The sequence below is a fragment of the Falco punctatus genome (assembly GCF_963210335.1).
Source record: "Falco punctatus genome assembly, chromosome: 1".
Classification (NCBI taxonomy): Eukaryota; Metazoa; Chordata; class Aves; order Falconiformes; family Falconidae; genus Falco; species Falco punctatus.
The window spans coordinates 27,259,238-27,278,264 of NC_137580.1; the positions used below are offsets into that span (position 1 = coordinate 27,259,238).

Below are 19,027 nucleotides of genomic sequence, written 5' to 3' on the forward strand. Positions count from 1 at the left end.
CATGCAGAAAAAGAAATGGAAGGACGAAGAATAAAAGTGAACAGCTCCAAAGGGAACGTAACTGCTGAGTAACAGAGGGGTTTCACCACACGACTGACTTCATTTCAAATGCTGAGTGCGTATTCCTGGGTCATTGCCCAGACCCCCGTGGGGGAAAGTGGGGAGTGACTGGCATACAGAAAACAGTGCACTTCAACTGCTTGGCGCTTTGTAACAATCTACATTTATGTAAAAGCTGTCAACTGGTAACAACGCTTTCCCCCCAGCATAAACTGACCAGGAGAAACACACTAAGGAGCAACATAGTGTTCTCTGACAGGGGCACTGCGCAAACTCATGCACCAAAACCCAGCTCCAGCAAAAATCTAAACTTTCTCTTTGCTGTGTTGCTGGCATCCAGGCTGGGAGACAAACGAGGGTCTGTCCCTCCAGCCCTGCCCACAGCATCAATGGCTTCAAGGAGATTCTTCCACAAGCAAAACTGCAGCATTTGAGTTCTCCCTCCCCAGTGATTCCCAATTCTTCCCCGACACTAGTTCTCTATTACCTTTCTGATTCTTGATACAGTATCCAAGAATTCAAATTCATTTATGAAAAGGGTTATTGGGGTAAATGCACCAGCACAAACATGGGTTGTACCCCATAGGACACCATCACCCTTTATTCATCTTCCTAAATAATATATCATCTTAGTAGTAAGTCTAAGTAGGACTCAAAAGTAAGACAGGCTTAATAAACTTCTAAGTTTATTGGGCTTTAGACACTGTTAAAACGCCTGGTTATGAGGGCTCCTTAAGAGATCAAAACTCAATTTGTTTGGCTAAAACGCAAGTCATTCACTGAGGGATTAAAGATAATCAAGGGTGCTCAACTCTGCTGGAAACTAGGGAATAAAGAAAAGAGGCATATCAGTATAGCTGGAACAAAACAACCTCATGAAGGATTATGATATACCCTGAAACAGACCAGCAAAAAAGCAAAGATCACCCTTTCAGAACACTGTTAAAAAGGAAAAAAAGAAGTTTTCTTGGGCTTCCCGATTTTCAGTCTCTCATTCCTTTTCATTTTCTTCCAGAAGGCAAGTTAATTTCCCTTGTAGCTTCTGGCCTAAACTCAAACATGGATTGTTACTCTCATGAATTCTCCTACAGAGGTCTACTAGGCACTCTATTATTTAGAAAATAGAAATAACAGCAAAATAGAGCAAGATAAATTATAATAGTATATTAAGCTATATTAGGATTCCTAGAAAAAAAAGTGGCATTTCCAATATTTTTATAATTACTACTTCAGTATCATTTTACAGCACAAGCCAAGTAACCAAGCCTTGCTGCACTGAATAACGTATGTAGAAACTTTCTTTTTTGTGCCTTGAGAGCTTCCCAAACTGAAAAAAAGCTCACAGGCAATTCTGACTCAGCAGTCATAGAGTCACAGAATGGGCTGAGTTGGAAGGGACCTTAAGGATCATCTAGTTCCAGCTCTCCTGCCATGGGCAGGGACACCTTCCAGTAGGCCAGGGTGCTCAAATTCCCATCCAGCCTGGCCTTGAACACTTCCAGGGATGGGGCATCTGGGCAAGCTGTTCTAGTGTCTCACCACACTCATAGTGAAGAATTTCTTTCTAGTATCTAATTTAAATCTACCATCTTAAAGCCATCACCCCTTGTCCCATCACTACAGTCCTCAGGGGCTGGGGGGTGAAAAACACCCAAGCCACTTCTTCCTCTGCTATTGGGAATTTCAGGTGTCTATTGTGAACACACCCTAAAATATGATCTTCAGAGCAGAATAAATCCAAACAGTTTCTCAGTTCAAGGTCCAAAATTAGCCAAGCTAGCTGGCAACAGCTACATTGTAAACCCATCCTTTTCTGCCACTGCTGGTGGTCCATTCTTGGAGGTTCCTCGGGCTGCAGTGAGAAACTTTTCTGCTCTCGGTTCCCCTCAAGAGGGAAGTGGGAGCATCTCCTTCCTACCTGCTGTCCTGCAGGTTGGAGGCAGTTGACCAAGGTTGATTGATCCATACTAGCAAAATCATTATAGAAGAAACCTTGATTTAAATAGTGTAACCTTGCTTTGCATTTTATCTTAGTTGTTTTCTTTACTGGCTCCTTGTTGGTTTTAATCCTTTTGACAAAATAAGCTGAAGCTAAACATAACTTTTGTATTATATATTGTACTCATTTTTTGTAACTAGAAAGACACACTACGTATAAATTCCTTAACTAGCTGAGAATCTGAGGACACATTTACTCAAATCCTCTATTTATACAATTTATTACACTAAGAAACTAAGAACTGTTTCTCACTTTCTATTTCTTTAGCAATCAGTTCTTTAGTACTGGTTCCTATCAAGCAGCTTCTGAATAGAAACTTACATTATAAAATGAAGTCAACTGTAGACAACTAACACTAAACTTGTATTTGGGATTTGATTTAATTAAACCAAAGCTGTATTGATATTTGATGGAAACAGAAAACTACTATTAACTATCACTGTACTATTGTTTCCTACTAATCAATTAATGGTGTGCAAGTACACCATAAATCAGTAAGAATCTGCTATTCTATTTTTTATTTGCAGACTGAAACCTTTGATGTTTTTTGACCTCAAAATGATCTTTAGTAACAGTTATTGCAGTGAACTAAACTGAATATAGATTGAAGTATATATATCTAAGAAAGTGACTGTATTGTCTACCCACAACAGTGCAAAGTTAGTTTACACTTTCAACAAACCATGTTTTAAAGTGCTTAGTCAAAGGTTTCCCTGAAGTCAGTTGTCTGCATAAAACTGTGCAGGAAAAACAGGTATAACTGTTCTTTTTTATTTAAATAGTTTTAAGACACTAAAACAAGTCAGTACTTAAGAATTCATTATGCAACGAGTCATAACTCAAGTGGTTTACACAGCATCCATATGGCCAATGTGGGCAACACCAGCCCACGTAGGACTCAAGCAGGACTTTATCCTCCAGCCCAGAATGGGCCCCACGACCTGGCCTGGCAGCACTGCAAAACTCATCCCCAAGGAGCCTGCGTGTAGGTAGAAGACAAGCTGGGTAAAACAGCACGTAAAAACCTGTAATGAAGACATATTAAAAGGTAATGTTTATACAAACATTAGGGACCAATTTTATAGCATATGGGAGTAAACTACTTCACTTGTATCTGCAGGCCTGGGGACTTGCATGCTGACACTAAGCACTCACTACTGGATGGGGAGTGGGAGGGTTACACATTTTTAAGTAATAGACGCAGGGGGATAGCTTTGTTTTGAGGGAGGTAGTCTCCTCCCCACCATATCCTGCAGTCATTCCCCATTCTGGAATGGGCCACCATCTTAGAAAAACTGGAAAGGCTCGCATTTGTGTTGAAAGCCTACAGCAGTAGTTCCTATGTTTTTACTGATCAGATTTTGGCAGGCAGGAAAACTTTCCCTGTTAACAAGCCTCATTTTATATTTCAAAATACACTGCTTTGCTTTCCCTCCCAAATTAGTGCTGATCATTAATGGCCATTAAAATAATAAAACTAAACACTTGCAAGGAACCAGCATTGCAATAATTAGTTCTGAAAGCCCAGAAGGCACTCCTGAAAGCTGCTATAAGTGTGTTTCTGCAAGAGCTTCTGTTATGCTCTCTAAAAATGCAGCCAACCTTGTGTGCTACGAGTTCTACCTTGTACCTCCTCCAAGACTAACTCCTCTCTGACTAGCTGCTTTGTCCAGTTGACAAGTGAATAACGAGAGGGAGAAACAGGTGACCCCTTGGTGGCATCCCTGAAGTATTTACTTAATAGCATCACTCATTTTTGACAGCAGCCACCTGTATAAGAGACTGACCTGTTTGTAAGAGCTGGCATGGAAATCAGCTGGTATCATTCCCTTGGATAATACAGCAAATCGGGCCTTATGTCACCCACAAGACAGAGCCACAGTGATGCCAGAAGAGGGAACTACCTTAACAAGTGCTCTACCTGGTAGGTCTTTAGACAGACAAAATAAGCCAAGTGGAAAGAGGAAAGGATACATTTTTATTTTTCCAGGGCACGGCTAAAATTAAGCAAGCTCCTTTTGAAACAGGATAAAGCAAATCCTATCTGAGATTCTGAATGAACGCAACAGTCACACATCAAGCACTTCCCTTTTACGATCTTCCCACAGTAGGTATTTCACCCATTACCGATTCAGGGAGAGAGAGGCATAACAGTGATTAAGCAGCTGACCATTTACACCTGGCAAAACAGAAGGGAGAACCAGGCTTTATGTGGTTTACCTAGCAGGCTAGGCTGCCTGTTACACTTCAAGATAAAGTTTTTTTTCCCAGCTAATTCCTCCAGTTCTTGCCTGTCAAACAGCTGTTTCATCTACTCGTCTGTCATTTTCTACACTTTCTACTTTGCCTCACAACAGAATATCATGCACAGGTCATTTTAAATTCAGAATGACTGTTACTTTGGGGAATTTTTTTTTAAACATCAGTTCAAAACTATATTCTAGATTTCTTTAACCATCTCTATTGCTTTGCATCCATATGTGGTTTCACAGTTACAGTGGAAAACCCTACTGAAGTCCTAGACACAGATGTAGCAGCCAGCACATGACACACGCATTGTCGTACTTAGACAGGTCTCCCATTAAAAGCTAAGTTACTGTTCTTCATAAATTCAGAGTATGACAAAACCCACGAAAAAAGTCCAAAACAAACAGTGGGAGTGCTGTTACACACTCCCCAGAGCACACAAGAAGCGTCAGACTCCAGCAGGCAGTAAGCCCACACCTTCTGTGCAGTTTTAATTACCGCTCTCCCCTTCCACCGATCCGGAGCAAGGCAGAGCAGCCGGCCAGAACTGCAGCTTCGCGTTTAACCCCTCAAGCCAAGCCAGGAGTTTATCCGTTTGCCTTCCCTGTTCACTTTGAGCGCGTCTCCTTTTCCCCGGCTGAACAATACAGCGGGGCTCTGCTCCCTTCCCAGCGGCGGCTGACTTGCCTTAAAATTACACGCGAACGTCTGCAAACTCTTAGGCTGGACTTTCCTCCCCGAGCGCGGCGGCCGGCGGACGCGGTGCCGCCTACCTTAGCCACCCAGCTGAACAATGGTGACATCCTACGAGCTCCGGCTCCGGCGCGGCGGCCGGCGGCGATCTCCGGCTGCGGCCGCTCCTCTCCGCCTCGCCCCACTGCCGCCCGGCTGCCGCCCGCCGCTCCCGCCGCCTCATGCGCCGGGAGGGGAGCCAGCCCGCTCGGCCCCCGAAACCTTCCCCGCTGCCGCGCCCGAGCGCCAGCCGGCGGGACCGTGAGCTCGCCGCGCCGGGCAGGCTCCCCGCGGCGGCGCCGGCTGCTGCTGCGGCGCTGCCGGGCGGGAAGGGAAAGGAAGGGCTGGGGCCGGGGCCGCGTCCCGCCTCCGCCTCCACCGCGCTCCGCCTCCGCCGCGGCGCCCCGCGCCGGGCTGCGGCCGCCGTCCCGGGAGGCGCGAAGGGAGCGGGCTGGCCCTGCGGCAGCACGGCCGGCGGGCAACGCGGGCAGCCGCCTGTGCCGCACCGCGCGGTGCTTCCGCGCAGTTCAGCGCGAAAGGCAGGAGTCGCAACTATTACAAAAAATGAAAAAATCCCACGTGGTCCACGTCACTTTCTGGGAATACGCTGGCATCCAAGTCTCGCTTGACGGATCGAGCCAAACATCACCTGTTTGAAACCACTGCGAAATGTTACACCTCCAGTCGGGCTCCCCGCGGACGTCACCCAATGGCATCTGACATCACACACCAGTAGCTCCACTTGCAGAAATACGCGCTCGAAGGCGAGAATCAGCAGCGGTATGGCAGCGGTCAGCAGTACGCATGCTGCTGGCAGGCCAAGGGACACTACCTGCACCCCGCCAGGGAAGGTGCTAACTCCTGCTGGCACTCTGGCTGGACTGCCTGTGAACACCTCGCCTCTCCAGTGGCTGTAGGGCTGCCTGAAAACAACTCACTCTCACTGGCCTCAGTTTGGAGGAAGGGCACAGAACTGGGGGGAGGAAGCTTGGATTTCACAGGAAATAATTCATTGGGTCTAAAGCAAAAAGCCCTTTATTTTCCATCACCTCACAGAAACAAAATGAAGAACTCTATCTGCAAAATCGTAAAAGAAAAACATAAGGCTCTGTTCAGCACTTCTTCCTAATAACATTCAGCTCTTCAAAGTTAGATGTGAAAGTGCCAAATTCAGCTCTTCACTCTGCCCAAAGACACTCTCACCGAGACAGTCACCTCACTGGGACAGTATCCTGCATGTGCTTGCACTTGCATGTTGAATATTCCAGGGCCAATGAAATAATCTCCAGGTTTAGAGCTGACACTGTTCCACTCGTCCACAGTTATTAAACGACCACAGGAGCAAAAGAGTCACACACACACACACGCTGGGGAGAAGCAGAGCCAATGTCACAGCTCAGTGGCAGAAAAGGAGCAGTTTTGGACCCTGCCCCAGACTGCATCATCCTGCAGCCCTGGGTCGGTTCATACAAAGCAAATGAGGCAGAGAGTTGTTTCACCCAATGCTGGGTGCATAATGGGCCATGGTGGGCTGAGGGGGCAACACAAACCCAGATCTTTTTAGGTCATACCTGTCACATCCGCAATACCTAAGCATGACACTTGCACCCACTTCCTCCTGAGGAACAGAGAAACATAAACCAACAAACTAGCATGCTGATGCAGAACAGTAACACCTACCCAGAAAAGCGGGCATGAAACAAAGGGCTGCACCAGTGAAGTATGATACCTCTGCCAACTCATCACTGAGAATGGAGGTACCTGACTGTGGCGGATGCATGAGGTGGTGCGTGGCAGTGCATACCCAGCTCTGGCCTGGCCTGGGTCAGCTCAGCTGGTGATGGTGCAACTAGGGAAACTGCTGCCACTGGATGTTAGCGCACACTAGCTAAATACTTGTTTACTCACCTGCAAAATTGCATCTTGACCAGTTTCGTTAGCTTGCTCAAAGACACACAGCTAATCAGAGAAAGAAACTGATGTGAGAATTTGAAATCCTTTTCCTGAGCAACATTTTTGAGGGAGCCACTAACCATGTATGAGCTAATAAACCAGCATGCAACTTACTTATGGTGACCTCCTCATGGCTGGAGAGCCCAAAGTCTGCCTGGGTCTGCTTTTTAATCAACTTAAAACCTACACAACCGTTTCTGGAATTAAACCCATATCAAATACATTTCACATTTTCATAAAAGGAGAACGGAGTTCAATTTTCTAATAGCTTTTCACAGGTTAAAGTAGAGGTGATTCACAGGGATGGCCAACAGCTCCTTCTGTCATTACATCAGTGGCCATGGACAGTTTGATTGCACAGATGTTCTTAGACATAAGCTCCATAAATGACTTAATATGACCAACGCTCATTCTGGTGGTGTCTCCAAAGGTGTATTGGCATAATAGAGAGAGAAATTGTCACTGCTGCTACTGTTCATGATGTATAACATGAATAACAACATCTGTTCTCAGGGATTTAAACTAGGCACCTTAAAAGAACACTAGAAGTATTATCATCTGAAGTACAGAACTGAGTCTGCTTTTATTTCATAGATCAACTGAGGGCAAGAGCAAGGCAGAGTGTTCCTCATTTATGCGCTGCTTACAGTTGTATAGTACCTCCACTATTTGGTGGTAGCATTAGAATTGCATTTCTCTAACACTGAGTGTGAACAACGTTATTTCTAAATAATTATTTCTTGCCCTTTCTCTGAGGAGATCCTGCCTGCTTGGGAGTTTTTCCAGCTCCCTCTTTCTGACTGACACCCTATCACAGTTTTAAATAATACACACATCTCCGCTGAATCCACATTAAATGCTCATGTCAGTCAGATGTGCCTTCTCACCCTGACTGCAACTGGCTCAAAGAGCCATCCCCAGCATGTCATTTCACACTACTTAGCTTCTAAACCTGTTGCATGCAATTGTTACAGTGATGTCTGTATGACGTTAGATGAACTCTGAAATCTTCTACATGCTTCTACAGACTGGGAAGAAGAGTGGTCTTGTGGTGAAGACACTGAATTAGGAAACAAGAGTAACAGTAATTCCGGCTTCTGCTGTCAACATGACTTTCAGGCATGCTACATCACTGTTATCCCTGCTTTAGTTCATCTGTTAAATGGAGATGATAACAACAAGCCTTGAAGAAAGGAGGAGTGGGCACTCTTTGGCATTTGGGAAACAGCTGGAAGCTAGGCTTAAGTGTTCAGTTATGAAAACGTTTGGTAATGCATGGAATTCATCAGTGTAAATGAAAAGGTCCCTGTGTTGCTCACCTTCCAAAAAAGATAGATTTAGTAATGTAGTAGGAACAATAACTGCATTCATTTCTCAGGATGTTCAACTTTCTAAAACCAGAACTTCTCTATTTTTCTATTTTGTTTGGCTTGTGCAAGTAACCGTCTCTCCAAAAATACTATATATCCATTTTAGGTAAATGGAAAAAATAAGGGCCAGGGAATAACATCTGTATTGCATAAACAGTAAGCAGCATTTGACACCATCTTATCTAAGCATATGATCTTTAAAAAAAACAAACCAAAATACTCAATCCTGTGAACTGTTCCATGTTATCATGGAAAATATTAGCAAGATATTTGTGGCTGTTTGTAAAACAGTAGCAATGAAAATACTTCAAAGCCACAACTTAAAGCTTACATCATCAGAAAGACGATCTTTCAGTTTTACAGGTGTCCTTCACAAATTTAGACAAATAGCCTCATCATTTCCCCTCCAACAAAGCTCTTTCCATTAAAAGAAACCATCTGGAGATAAGGAAAGTGATGAGAGAGACAAGAAAATATTAAGAAGAAAGGAGGCTGCAGTCAGCCTTTTAACTCTAAAGAGGAACATTTTCCGACTCATTCTCCTCTGATTTCAGCTTTCTTCAGGTTTAGTGGCTCTAAATATTTTTGAAAGTCTTCACAGTATGCCACCACAGAATGAAGTCTCGCAAGAAGTTGCATTAAGGGTATAGCTGCAACTGTATTACCCGAGAACTGGCCTCTCCTGTTGCTTTTGTGTTCACTCTGGTGGTAGTTTTACAGCAGATCCCATTGCCTTTTGAAGCTTTTTCCTCAGGAATGATCTCCTCTGCCCACATTCACTGCTACAAGTTTCATTTATCTGTTTTTCCCTGTAAACAAGAAGTCTTCGTAAATTCAACTGAAAAAATGCAAGTGAAGAATATGCCTGCCAGTAATTACCACTATTCATTATTTGGCCTTTGTTTAAAAACATCCACATTTTTTATTCCTTTATTACTTAGTTTTCACCACTCATTAGGATTTCCTTGAGTTGTCTCATTCCTTCCCATTTCAAGTCATAGGCTAGATGGTTTCTACTTTATCAGATTAAGAAGATTGAAACTACTGTGACAGTACTCTGTCATGTGAATTCAAAAGGTAATAATGTTTTAATACAACTATATCTAAGAACCAAAAGACACCAAAACATAGGTGCCTATTTAAGCAAAACCCAGACTTCTATAGCACCTTCATATGATGCAAGATACAACAAGTGATTCACCTGGATCCACTGAAGGAAAACAGTTAAGAATCCTCTGTATTTCATCTTATCTAAAGACTCAATCAAGCCTGACTAACTGGCTTCTGAAAAGATACTGTGGTGAAGAGTGAGCTTTGTTACTTCTTTTGGCTAAACTATAAGCAAACTTCTTTTTTCTCAATACAAAATAAAATAAAAGATTAAGCACAAAACCACACCATCTCACCAAGCAAGATCTGCATCAGCCCCCTGAGGAGAGACAACAGCAAGACCGGACTGGCAGTGGCTGTCCCCTTGATGAAAAGTGCATAGGAGCCCACTGCCCTGAGCTGCACATCCATGCTAAAGATGAAATCCAGCTTATGCCAAAGGAAATGGGATTACTTCCCTTGTGGTTTCCAGATACTCAGTGGAAACAGAGATGACAACGTTTTGGGTCATCTTATTTGTACTGTTAGTGAATTAAGAGTGTAGACTGAAGTGTTTTGGCTATCTGTTAACCAGTAGCAAATACAAAAAATGCAAGACACTGCATGCCAGTGCCCAGAGAGAACATGCAATTCACTCCTCATGTAGCAGATAGAAGAGAACAATTCCTCACCAGAACACTGGGTACTGACTCAACAGTGGTGCCCTTTCCAACCTCTCCTGTAGGCTTTAGCTTATAGATGATTGCTTTTTCAGCCACAAAATTTATAACTGCTAAAATGCTTTGATACAAGTGACATTGGCATTTCCTGCTCAGGAATTAAATGCATGAGGACAGGTGTAACAGAGAAAAATAGCTTTACCTTCAACACCTGAAGTGGGCTACAGGAGAGAAACTGATGCTGTATATCTAAAAGTGTGCTCTATCTCACCAACAAACATGATACATACTAAAGGTATGCACAAAATCCAGGTACAGAGGGAAAGCAACACAAAGAAAAAGAAAGAGAGGTAACCAAGGCTATACATAATTAGTGTAACAATAAACACAATCTAGCTTTAGGGTCCTGGTGCCCATTCATAAACATTACGGCTATCTGATGCAAAAGATTAATCTAGACTGAAATCATCCTGCCACTTCAAACACTTCCAAAAACACTGATGAGTAAACTTTGGATTGGCAAACTTTATGCTGGATTAAGTATTTTTCATCTTCCAACAGACAGAAAAAAAAACAAAACCCAATCCCCAAAACTTAAAGCTGTCAGGAACTTTGCCATGGGTTCTGACTAATTCCATTCAAGCATGATCATAATGTCTGCATTTGGCCAAGATCAAATGTGCACTGCTGAGTGATCAACAGACTAGATTTTTCTATAAATGAGTAGAAAATCACAACCTGAATCTGCAGATCAATCCAGGCAGACTTTTGAAGAGATCACTTTTTTCTGAATAGTTGGATCCAAAAAACTCACAAGGACAATGTGGCAAATGAACAACAGGGGAAACTCAGTGCATAGTGGGGAATTGCCACACAGAGACATCAGAGGTTCCACATATTTATTCTATTTTGTGACAGAGGGTTTTCTGGCTATGTGACATTGGAGCAGGAAGAATGGAGCACAGGCAGAGCAAACTGGCAAACTGCAGAAGCAGATTACCGAGCTCAAAACAAACGGGGATGATCCCAGTGTGCAGTGACAGACAGAGGTGGAACTCTTGAGGTTATCAAATAAGTGTTGCTTGCGGCTGAAACTGTTGGATACCTCCCATTCTTCTCCCTGCAGGGCATATTTTTCGGTCTTCTTAGTGTCACCAAGCTGAGGGACAACTAGCTGCGCTCTCCAGGCTGCTGAGGCAGCACTGGGGGACAGAGCAGCAGCCACCACACAGGGATGTCACACACCTGTACAGACACCATGACACAACTGGATAAAAATATTAATGATGTAAGACTGTTTATTTTTAAAATCCCCCCAACAATAGGACATGAAGGATGGGAGAATTAAATGGGGATTAATGTCCCCTGGCACCAGATATATGGCCATGGAACAATTGTACCCCTTTTGTCCAGCCTCCCACTGCTTCCTTGTGGCAAGCACTGAAAGGTCTCAGGAGAAAAAAACCCTCTCAAAGTTTAAGAAGTATTTTCTGAAATGCAATTAAAGGTTATATTTAAAGTGTTCCTTGATCTTGAAACTTACACAGTTAACCCAAGTTACTCAGATAGGAAGAAAGACACTTCATTTTAAAGTATGTCTCATTTCCTTTGTGGAGAAGCACTACCTCACAACAGGAAAGAAAAGTTTAAATACTAAGTATTTCTACATCCAATAATGGGTAAGTTACATAGTAACAAAAGTCTAGAAAATGTTGAGGAGAACTAGACTGCAAATAGAACATGACAACTTTCACTTGACTAGTTAAAATCAAAACAATTACAAGATTTATCAATTCCCCATGTGCAATGGGAGATAGATATACTATGAATGTCTGTTTCTATTACATGGGACTGCATGTTAGTTAAGATGTCCATATTAACTTTATCCTACTACAACACTCTAGTAAAGAATAACATAAAAAAGCATTTTTAATAAAAAATTTAAAAAAGCCTAGGTCTTTGTTCACATGATTAACTATCAACACAAAAATAGTCCCACCACCCTAAGCATATATATTTTGTGTACTTCAGTTGCAACAGTAGGAGACTAGGAAAGTATATCGAGTTCCACAGTATGGAGAGTCACGAAAAGTACCCCGTTTTCTCAGTTCTTCACAATTTACTTAACAGATCTATTTCTAACAGCACTAATTTCTCATAACTGAATGCAGCTGCAAACCCCATAGACAGTATATAGATTCGACTGGATTTTTACTGTAGTTCAAATACTCCAAAGCAACATTAATTTCAGGTAAACTGAAAAAAATCAACAGTTAGAATAAAACTTTTAAGTGTTAACCATTCTGCCCCCAACCCATAATACTCTTAGTTCTGCTGGAAAGAGCTTAACAATAAAAAATACCAGTTCAGGTTTATCTCTTAGCAGGTGTAGGGTCAAAAACTTACCTACAGTCAATGAAGCTATTTAGATATGATGAGCACCTATGTGTAAAAACTACTCATTTGAGAAGGATCCACCAAAATCACAGACCAAGCTGTTACTATATCCTTACGCATCTTAAAGGTAGATAACAAAAAGAGGAAACAAATACCATATTGTCCTGTTCTTTTCCAGAATCAAGCTGAAGAAATTTTAATTTCTGTAATGTTGCCCTCATATTATAACCTCCCTGCTGCAGTGCTCTTGGACAAAACCCCAGGGGGAGAACTGCAGCAGTCTGCTGAGAACCACAGCAGTCCCTCACAGCCGATTAAGAAGTGCACTCAGCAATCTGCCTGGCCCTCGCTCCACACCGCTTTTTGTCACCAACCTTCCATTTGATTACAAGCTGCAGCACAGTCCTTCCCAAGATGTTTCCTGTGTAACGTGGAATTGAGAATATCACTGGAACTTACTAATGTAATAATTTGCATGTACAGTCATTTCATATGGTGCATACAAATCTGCCTTTTTATTAAATTATCTACGATTTTTATTTTGCTGTGTTGTGCTGTTGATGGTATTCCTTCTCAGCTATCTTGCAAGTGGAAAGTTTTATCAGCAATGTTCCCCTGCACTTACTTTTAACTTACTGTTTCTTATTTCTCCCCTTCCTACCCTCTTCTCAGGGCTTATTGACACATCAAGTGTATCTTTGGCAATGACGTGGACTCTTTCGCTCTTCTGCTTTTATATTTTTCTGGCTAAGTCATACTGTCTTTCAATTACAGCAAAAGCTGCAAAATGGTAATAAACCACCTTTTAAATAAGATTCAAATACTGTCTCTAACAATCTGAAAAAACACTTTCCCCATGATTCAGCTTTCCATTCAGAAGTTTGCAGCTCCTGGTTTCATTACAAATGACATTCCACATTTAGTTATTTTAAGCCAATTCCATTGTGACTCCTAAAAATTGTGAAATACAGCACACAATACAGAGATTTTAAAAAAATAGCAACAGGTTTTGTCCTTATGGCTCTTCTGTGGTTTTGATAAAGCTGTATCGCTTCAAAGAGCTCAGGATATATTACTGTAAGACACCAGTGCACATTTCAGCCACATGTGCCGACTGAGCTTCCGCTCATCTGCCAGAACAATGGAAGCCTTCATGTGCTGAGTCAGCTATCCCACAACCACAATCCACCAAGACCAAATGCATTCCCTTACTACAGGTTTCTTTAACCATGTCTTATCACTGAAAATGCTAGATAGCTGCATCATTTCATGTAAGACTCCTGGAGTAGGTAAAGTCTGGGAAATGAGTACATATTTTAAGGAATAAATCCCCAAAATGTTATTTGATTTCTGATACACTACTGAAATAAATAAAGTTATAATAAAATAATCATGGGCCAACTCTGCCATTTCCTCCCTCCCGGGCATTCCCTGTACCAATAAGAAATTCTGGCATTCCAGGAGAAACCTGCACACAGCTGGATGGATGGGCTGGACAGCTAACTCTTCACTCAAACTATCTGGTGAGTACAGATACCACTGCAACTTCTGAGTCTGAGCTCACATATTTGAATGTGTTTACTGGCACAAAGACCCAAATGAGTAAGTAAACCTCAGAAGTTAGCTGAGCAGGGTGTTTTACCCCAGGTTGTAATGAATTCTCAAGTCTCCTGTTGGTTTCAATCACAATCTATGAGGAAAATATAAAGTAGATTTAATTCATTTTCCCAGTTTGTTTCTAACATGCAAAAAGCTATAATATACACAAAGCCAAACATGAATCAAGTATTACATTCTCTCACTGTAGATCCATAATGTCATCCCCATACACATGCTCTGGTTTTGCTCACAACCCAGTTGGGACTACATACTGCCTAGTAGTCTAATTCAGATGATGTTTCAAGCTGGCATCAAGATTTCCAGAACTGACTGACATGCACATGCATATATGTGTAAGTCACATCACTGAGGGTTATCCAGGTAAGGAAAATTTGTCACATACATAGCTTTTTTATGGCTTGTTAGAAGTACACAGTCTCAACTTATGTGAAGGGATTTATCCTGAGACCTTGACAGTTTGTATTCTGTAACCTTAACAAGAAATGTACCTCTAAATCAGAAAGCTATGTTTTGTTTGTTTGAGGTTCCTGGGAACCCACTGAAAACCTCCTCCCAGTAAAAAGGAAGCCTGCATGCAAGCAATGCACACACTCTGAGGTTTGTTGTCCCCTGGATGTATCTAGTTCATTGCAGAGTCAATAACATATATGTAAAGAATATTCTGAAGTCCTGCAAGTTTCTAGAAGAGAAACTTTGGTCCTTATCCAGGTACAAGCATATTATATCAAGCTCAGAATGTAACTGAGAGATAATATCTTCACATCTATCAGATACTCTGCTGAGGGGAACTGAGGTGTCCCAGAACATCAGCTGATGCCAAACACTAACCCCAGTTAAGCACATCTTGTTTTGTGAATTTTAATCCTAAGAATAAACTCCAGGAACACTAGTATTCAAGTTCTAGAGACAGCATCTTTATTGTTGGTTCCTGTGCTAGCTCACCGCATAATAAAATATCAAGTCATTACAATACTTCTACAGGCATTCATTGCCAAAAAACCCCAATAAAATCCCAAACAAAACTTCAAAAGGACAATTTTTTTTTTTTTTTTTTTTTTTGGGGGGGGGGGAGGGGGGGAAGTGCAAAGGGAGTAATGGTATTGAAATTCTTAACAAAAGCCCACCAGGGTCTTTTAATTGATTTCAACAAGTCTTAGATTAAGCCTTCAGTATCTCTAAGATAAGGTGAGGAATTCCTTTGCTGGTGGAAAGCAAGAGCAGGAGAGGTGAAAATTGTCACAGCTACAGCCGCATCTTACATTTGCTCTGGACAGCCACTAAGTGGCACTTAAACACCTCATCTTAAACCATGGTGAATCTGCAAACTGTTGGGAAAGGAGGACGGCAGGGGGGGAAGGAGTTATGAGCTCTGGGGACTAATCCCTTTTGAGAACAATGAAGTTCACTTCCTGCAATTAGAGAAACTTCCTACGGGCCTGACTATGAAAATGTTACTGGCAGAAATGCCTTACGGTGCTCTGCGAAAGCAGAAACACAGCACAGAGCTCCGCAGATGCGACTGTTTCCTCTCATAAATCCCAGTTCTGCTTTGGGAATCGGAGTGCCTCGTTCCAGTAGATCATTACCCGCTATTGTGCCATTTTGAAATATGCACTTAAACCAGGAAAATGAAAGCGCCTCATTACTCCTGGACTGCAGGCCAAACTAAAGGGGCCCTAACGTCTTAACACAACTGCTAGAAATGCCGCTGAGTTCAGCCTCGGTTAGAGATCTCTGCAGGGACCAACGCTATTTGTACTTGGAGATGCACATTAGAATGTGATTTTAGTAGTCAGCAGAGAATCAAAAAGTGATGAACGGGGCTTTGCTTTTCTTAAGGCTTTAGTACATTATTGCTTCCTAGACATGTGTCATTCTCTCATTTGCATTTTTAATCAAAGAAAGAAACCCGATTTTCCTAATAGTGGTGTTGAATCAACTATGTTAATTATCCTGAATATGTTAATGAATTACAGTTATCAGGGTTTTTTTTAACCTGCTTTTAAAAGTGCTTCTGTTTCACTAAAAATCTTCCTCAATGAATTAATTACAGAAATTTGAAACATGAACAACATAACTGTCGTTGGAAAAAGTCTAAAGATAAAACCAAGCAGAATTATATATACTAGGTATTTTAGGTGCTAACCAAGCAAGCATCTGCAAGCACATTCAATGTCATTATTGCAAGCATGTCTGTTGTCTTCAGTGGAACTAGCCTGAATTTAAGTGCATACAGGCTTTCAGCATCAAAGACTCAGAAGGTTTACAGACGATTTGCTTTTTAGACTCTCAAAGAAACAGCTCCATTTCAGTTAGCCATAGGTTTAGATATAAACTACACCACCAGACATTAGCTGCAAGCTCTATTTTTCACCTTTGTGCCGAATGTGGCCTCCAGAAATCTCAAGAATTAAGAATTTTATCCTTCATTCTCTCTTCCTGTGAAAGTTCTTTACCTTATGATTGAAGTACAGCACTGAAGCAACAAAGCAACTCAACAAACCACAGTACATCATGATCACTAAGAATACAATTTTTAAGCACATTTGCATGTGTGAAGCTGGTTTTGTGAGGTTCTTTTAAAGGCTGAAATAAGAATTTTGCAAATGAAAAGCATTCAATCAGTTATGTAGGATCAAACTTAACCCAATGCAAGAAGAATCACCAGCAGCGAAGCTCTTTTATGACCAGCAATAGATCTCAATTACTGTCACTCTGGGAAAAGTGGGGGGAGGGTGGGAAAGAAAGGAGGAGTCCACATCAACCAGCAGTTCCATACAAAGGACAAACCAAGTACAAACTGGCATTATCCACTCAATCCTTGTATCAGATCCTCGACGATCAACCTTCAGGGCAGACACACATATCCATTTAAGCCTGTATTTGTCCAGTCACACAAATCATTCTTTAGGAAAATATTTCCCACAGCCCTTCCCGTATCTTGATGTCCACAGAGAGGGTAAAAAAACAGAAATATAGAACAACTGTGTCTACACTGGGCAAGGGAAAGCACTGATTTTATGACAGTGATTTGTTACTATTATTCACTTTGACATATGACAGGATGGGAGATTGTGCTGCTAAAATAAATACAGCAGTTATATATGTGTCCTCTGCTTTGGTTTTCTGCTCCACTACAGCTAAAGAGCTCACATCTGATGACCTTGAAGGCACAGCATAAACGTCAGCCCCATGCAGGCAAAACTAAATGAAAAGATGATTGCATGGAAAAATGAGGAGCTATTGCAGGAAGGTGATTTACTCAGTATCATAATTTATGAATTGGTATTTTCATATTTTAATGTGGATGGCTTGAACTTGTCCATTAGGGCCATTTTAAAGTCTGAAAAAAAGAAAATGCAGCCGCCTGAACATGAATGTTCATGTTTAAGTAGCTCTAAGCTTTTCAGAGAAACCTGTGATGCAGAAAAGATAGAAAGGTTTTGATTTTACCAATCTTGGGGAAAGATCACTGATGTAGGACCCAGTCCTACAATCTGATTTGTGCCAGAACCACTCTTGAGTCTGTCTGGAGAGTTTGTAACTGTCCACAATACGTTATTGTACTACGTGCCACAAAAACTTTACACTGTATTAAGTAACAGTAGGTTTTTATAAAAACTGTTCTTTTTCAAAGCAGGGTTTTTCCCCTTCTAAAAGAAACCTTCTAGCTTTAAATTGCATACAGCTATCATTGTACCATGCACCCATAAAATAATTTAAAAATATCACAACTGCACGTACTTTATTTTCCTTAATATCATTAAATGAAAAATAAACACCACCTACTGAATCTAGATTAGACTTTCTGACTTGTGTTTGGTGGTCAATAAGGAAGCATTTTTCAAAACATCCTCTAGTCTTAAATTAACTTCACCAAGCCATAGCAGTGGGTGACTGCAGGAATAACTTCATCATTAATTATTCCTCTTTGTAGTATCATATATTAAGCTTAATAGTCAATGTTGCTATATAGCAAACAGGACTTCTGAACTCTTGATTTGTATATGCTACCTGGGTTTCTAGACTCACTCTCTTTCTCACTCAGAACATTTCCACAGGCACAACTTTTTTTTTTTTCTTTTATTCTTTTTGCCTAGAATTTTCAGCTGGCTGTGAGTTGGTTTGAAGCTGTAGGTCTGACTAGGCTGCAAGGCAATGAGGAGACCCATTCGCTTCCTTTGTGCGGATTGCATCCAACACCTTTGCAGTAAGGTGAGCTGAACAACTTTGCTGTTACCATTTTGTTATTGTTACCGCTTGTGAAGCTGGGGAATTTAGTATGTTCAGCACTGGGGTAATGCATGGGTAAACACAGCTTCTCAACTGAAGAGCTGAATCCATACAGTTTTCAAATTTTCACATTCATCTTTCACACTGATTTTCAAGCTTTTCAATCAAATCTAAATACTACAGCATCACCAAACTTTTGCAAAGTTTAAGAAGTTGGTCACAGAGGTTGATTCATTTCTTGGTGAGGGTATTGCTTAACAAAGCAGAAAGAAATTAACCCAGCTGAGAAAATGAAATAAATAAAGCACAGGATGAGTACCAGAAAGTTCATGTCAGAGTGAGGGTGAACCCACAAAAATGAAGAAATTGTCACATGACAGTATTTCACAACACAGGCAACCCCTCAAAGGCAGGTCCACTAGTAATTTTAAGACAGTGAGGTATAAATCATGGAAATGTACTAAAAGCCCATCACCATAACAGCAGCAGACACAAGATTGTAAGAAGATTATTTACCAGCACACAGATTGTTCCCATGTTGTTGATGTCTTCTTACAGCAAGGATACTCCACCTTTGTACTCACTGGGAAGGTACACAGTGACTTCTTCTCACACAGTGCTAGCAGGACAGACTTCAAAGTCTCTGA

At 41.6% G+C, this 19,027-nt stretch overlaps 1 protein-coding gene across 7 annotated transcripts in view; it reads right to left on the reverse strand.

The window, feature by feature from the left end:
* Window positions 1-19,027, reverse strand: part of TBC1D1 (TBC1 domain family member 1) — a 113,311-nt gene that overhangs the window by 77,207 nt on the left and 17,077 nt on the right. For 2 of the 7 annotated variants that reach the window (XM_080397092.1, XM_080397095.1), the window contains one exon: window positions 6,947-6,997. The exons of 4 other annotated variants lie outside the window; for them this stretch is intronic. In XM_080397092.1, coding sequence (XP_080253218.1) covers window positions 6,947-6,997 — 51 coding nt within the window. One more of the 7 variants, XM_080397097.1, reaches the window with a different exon arrangement.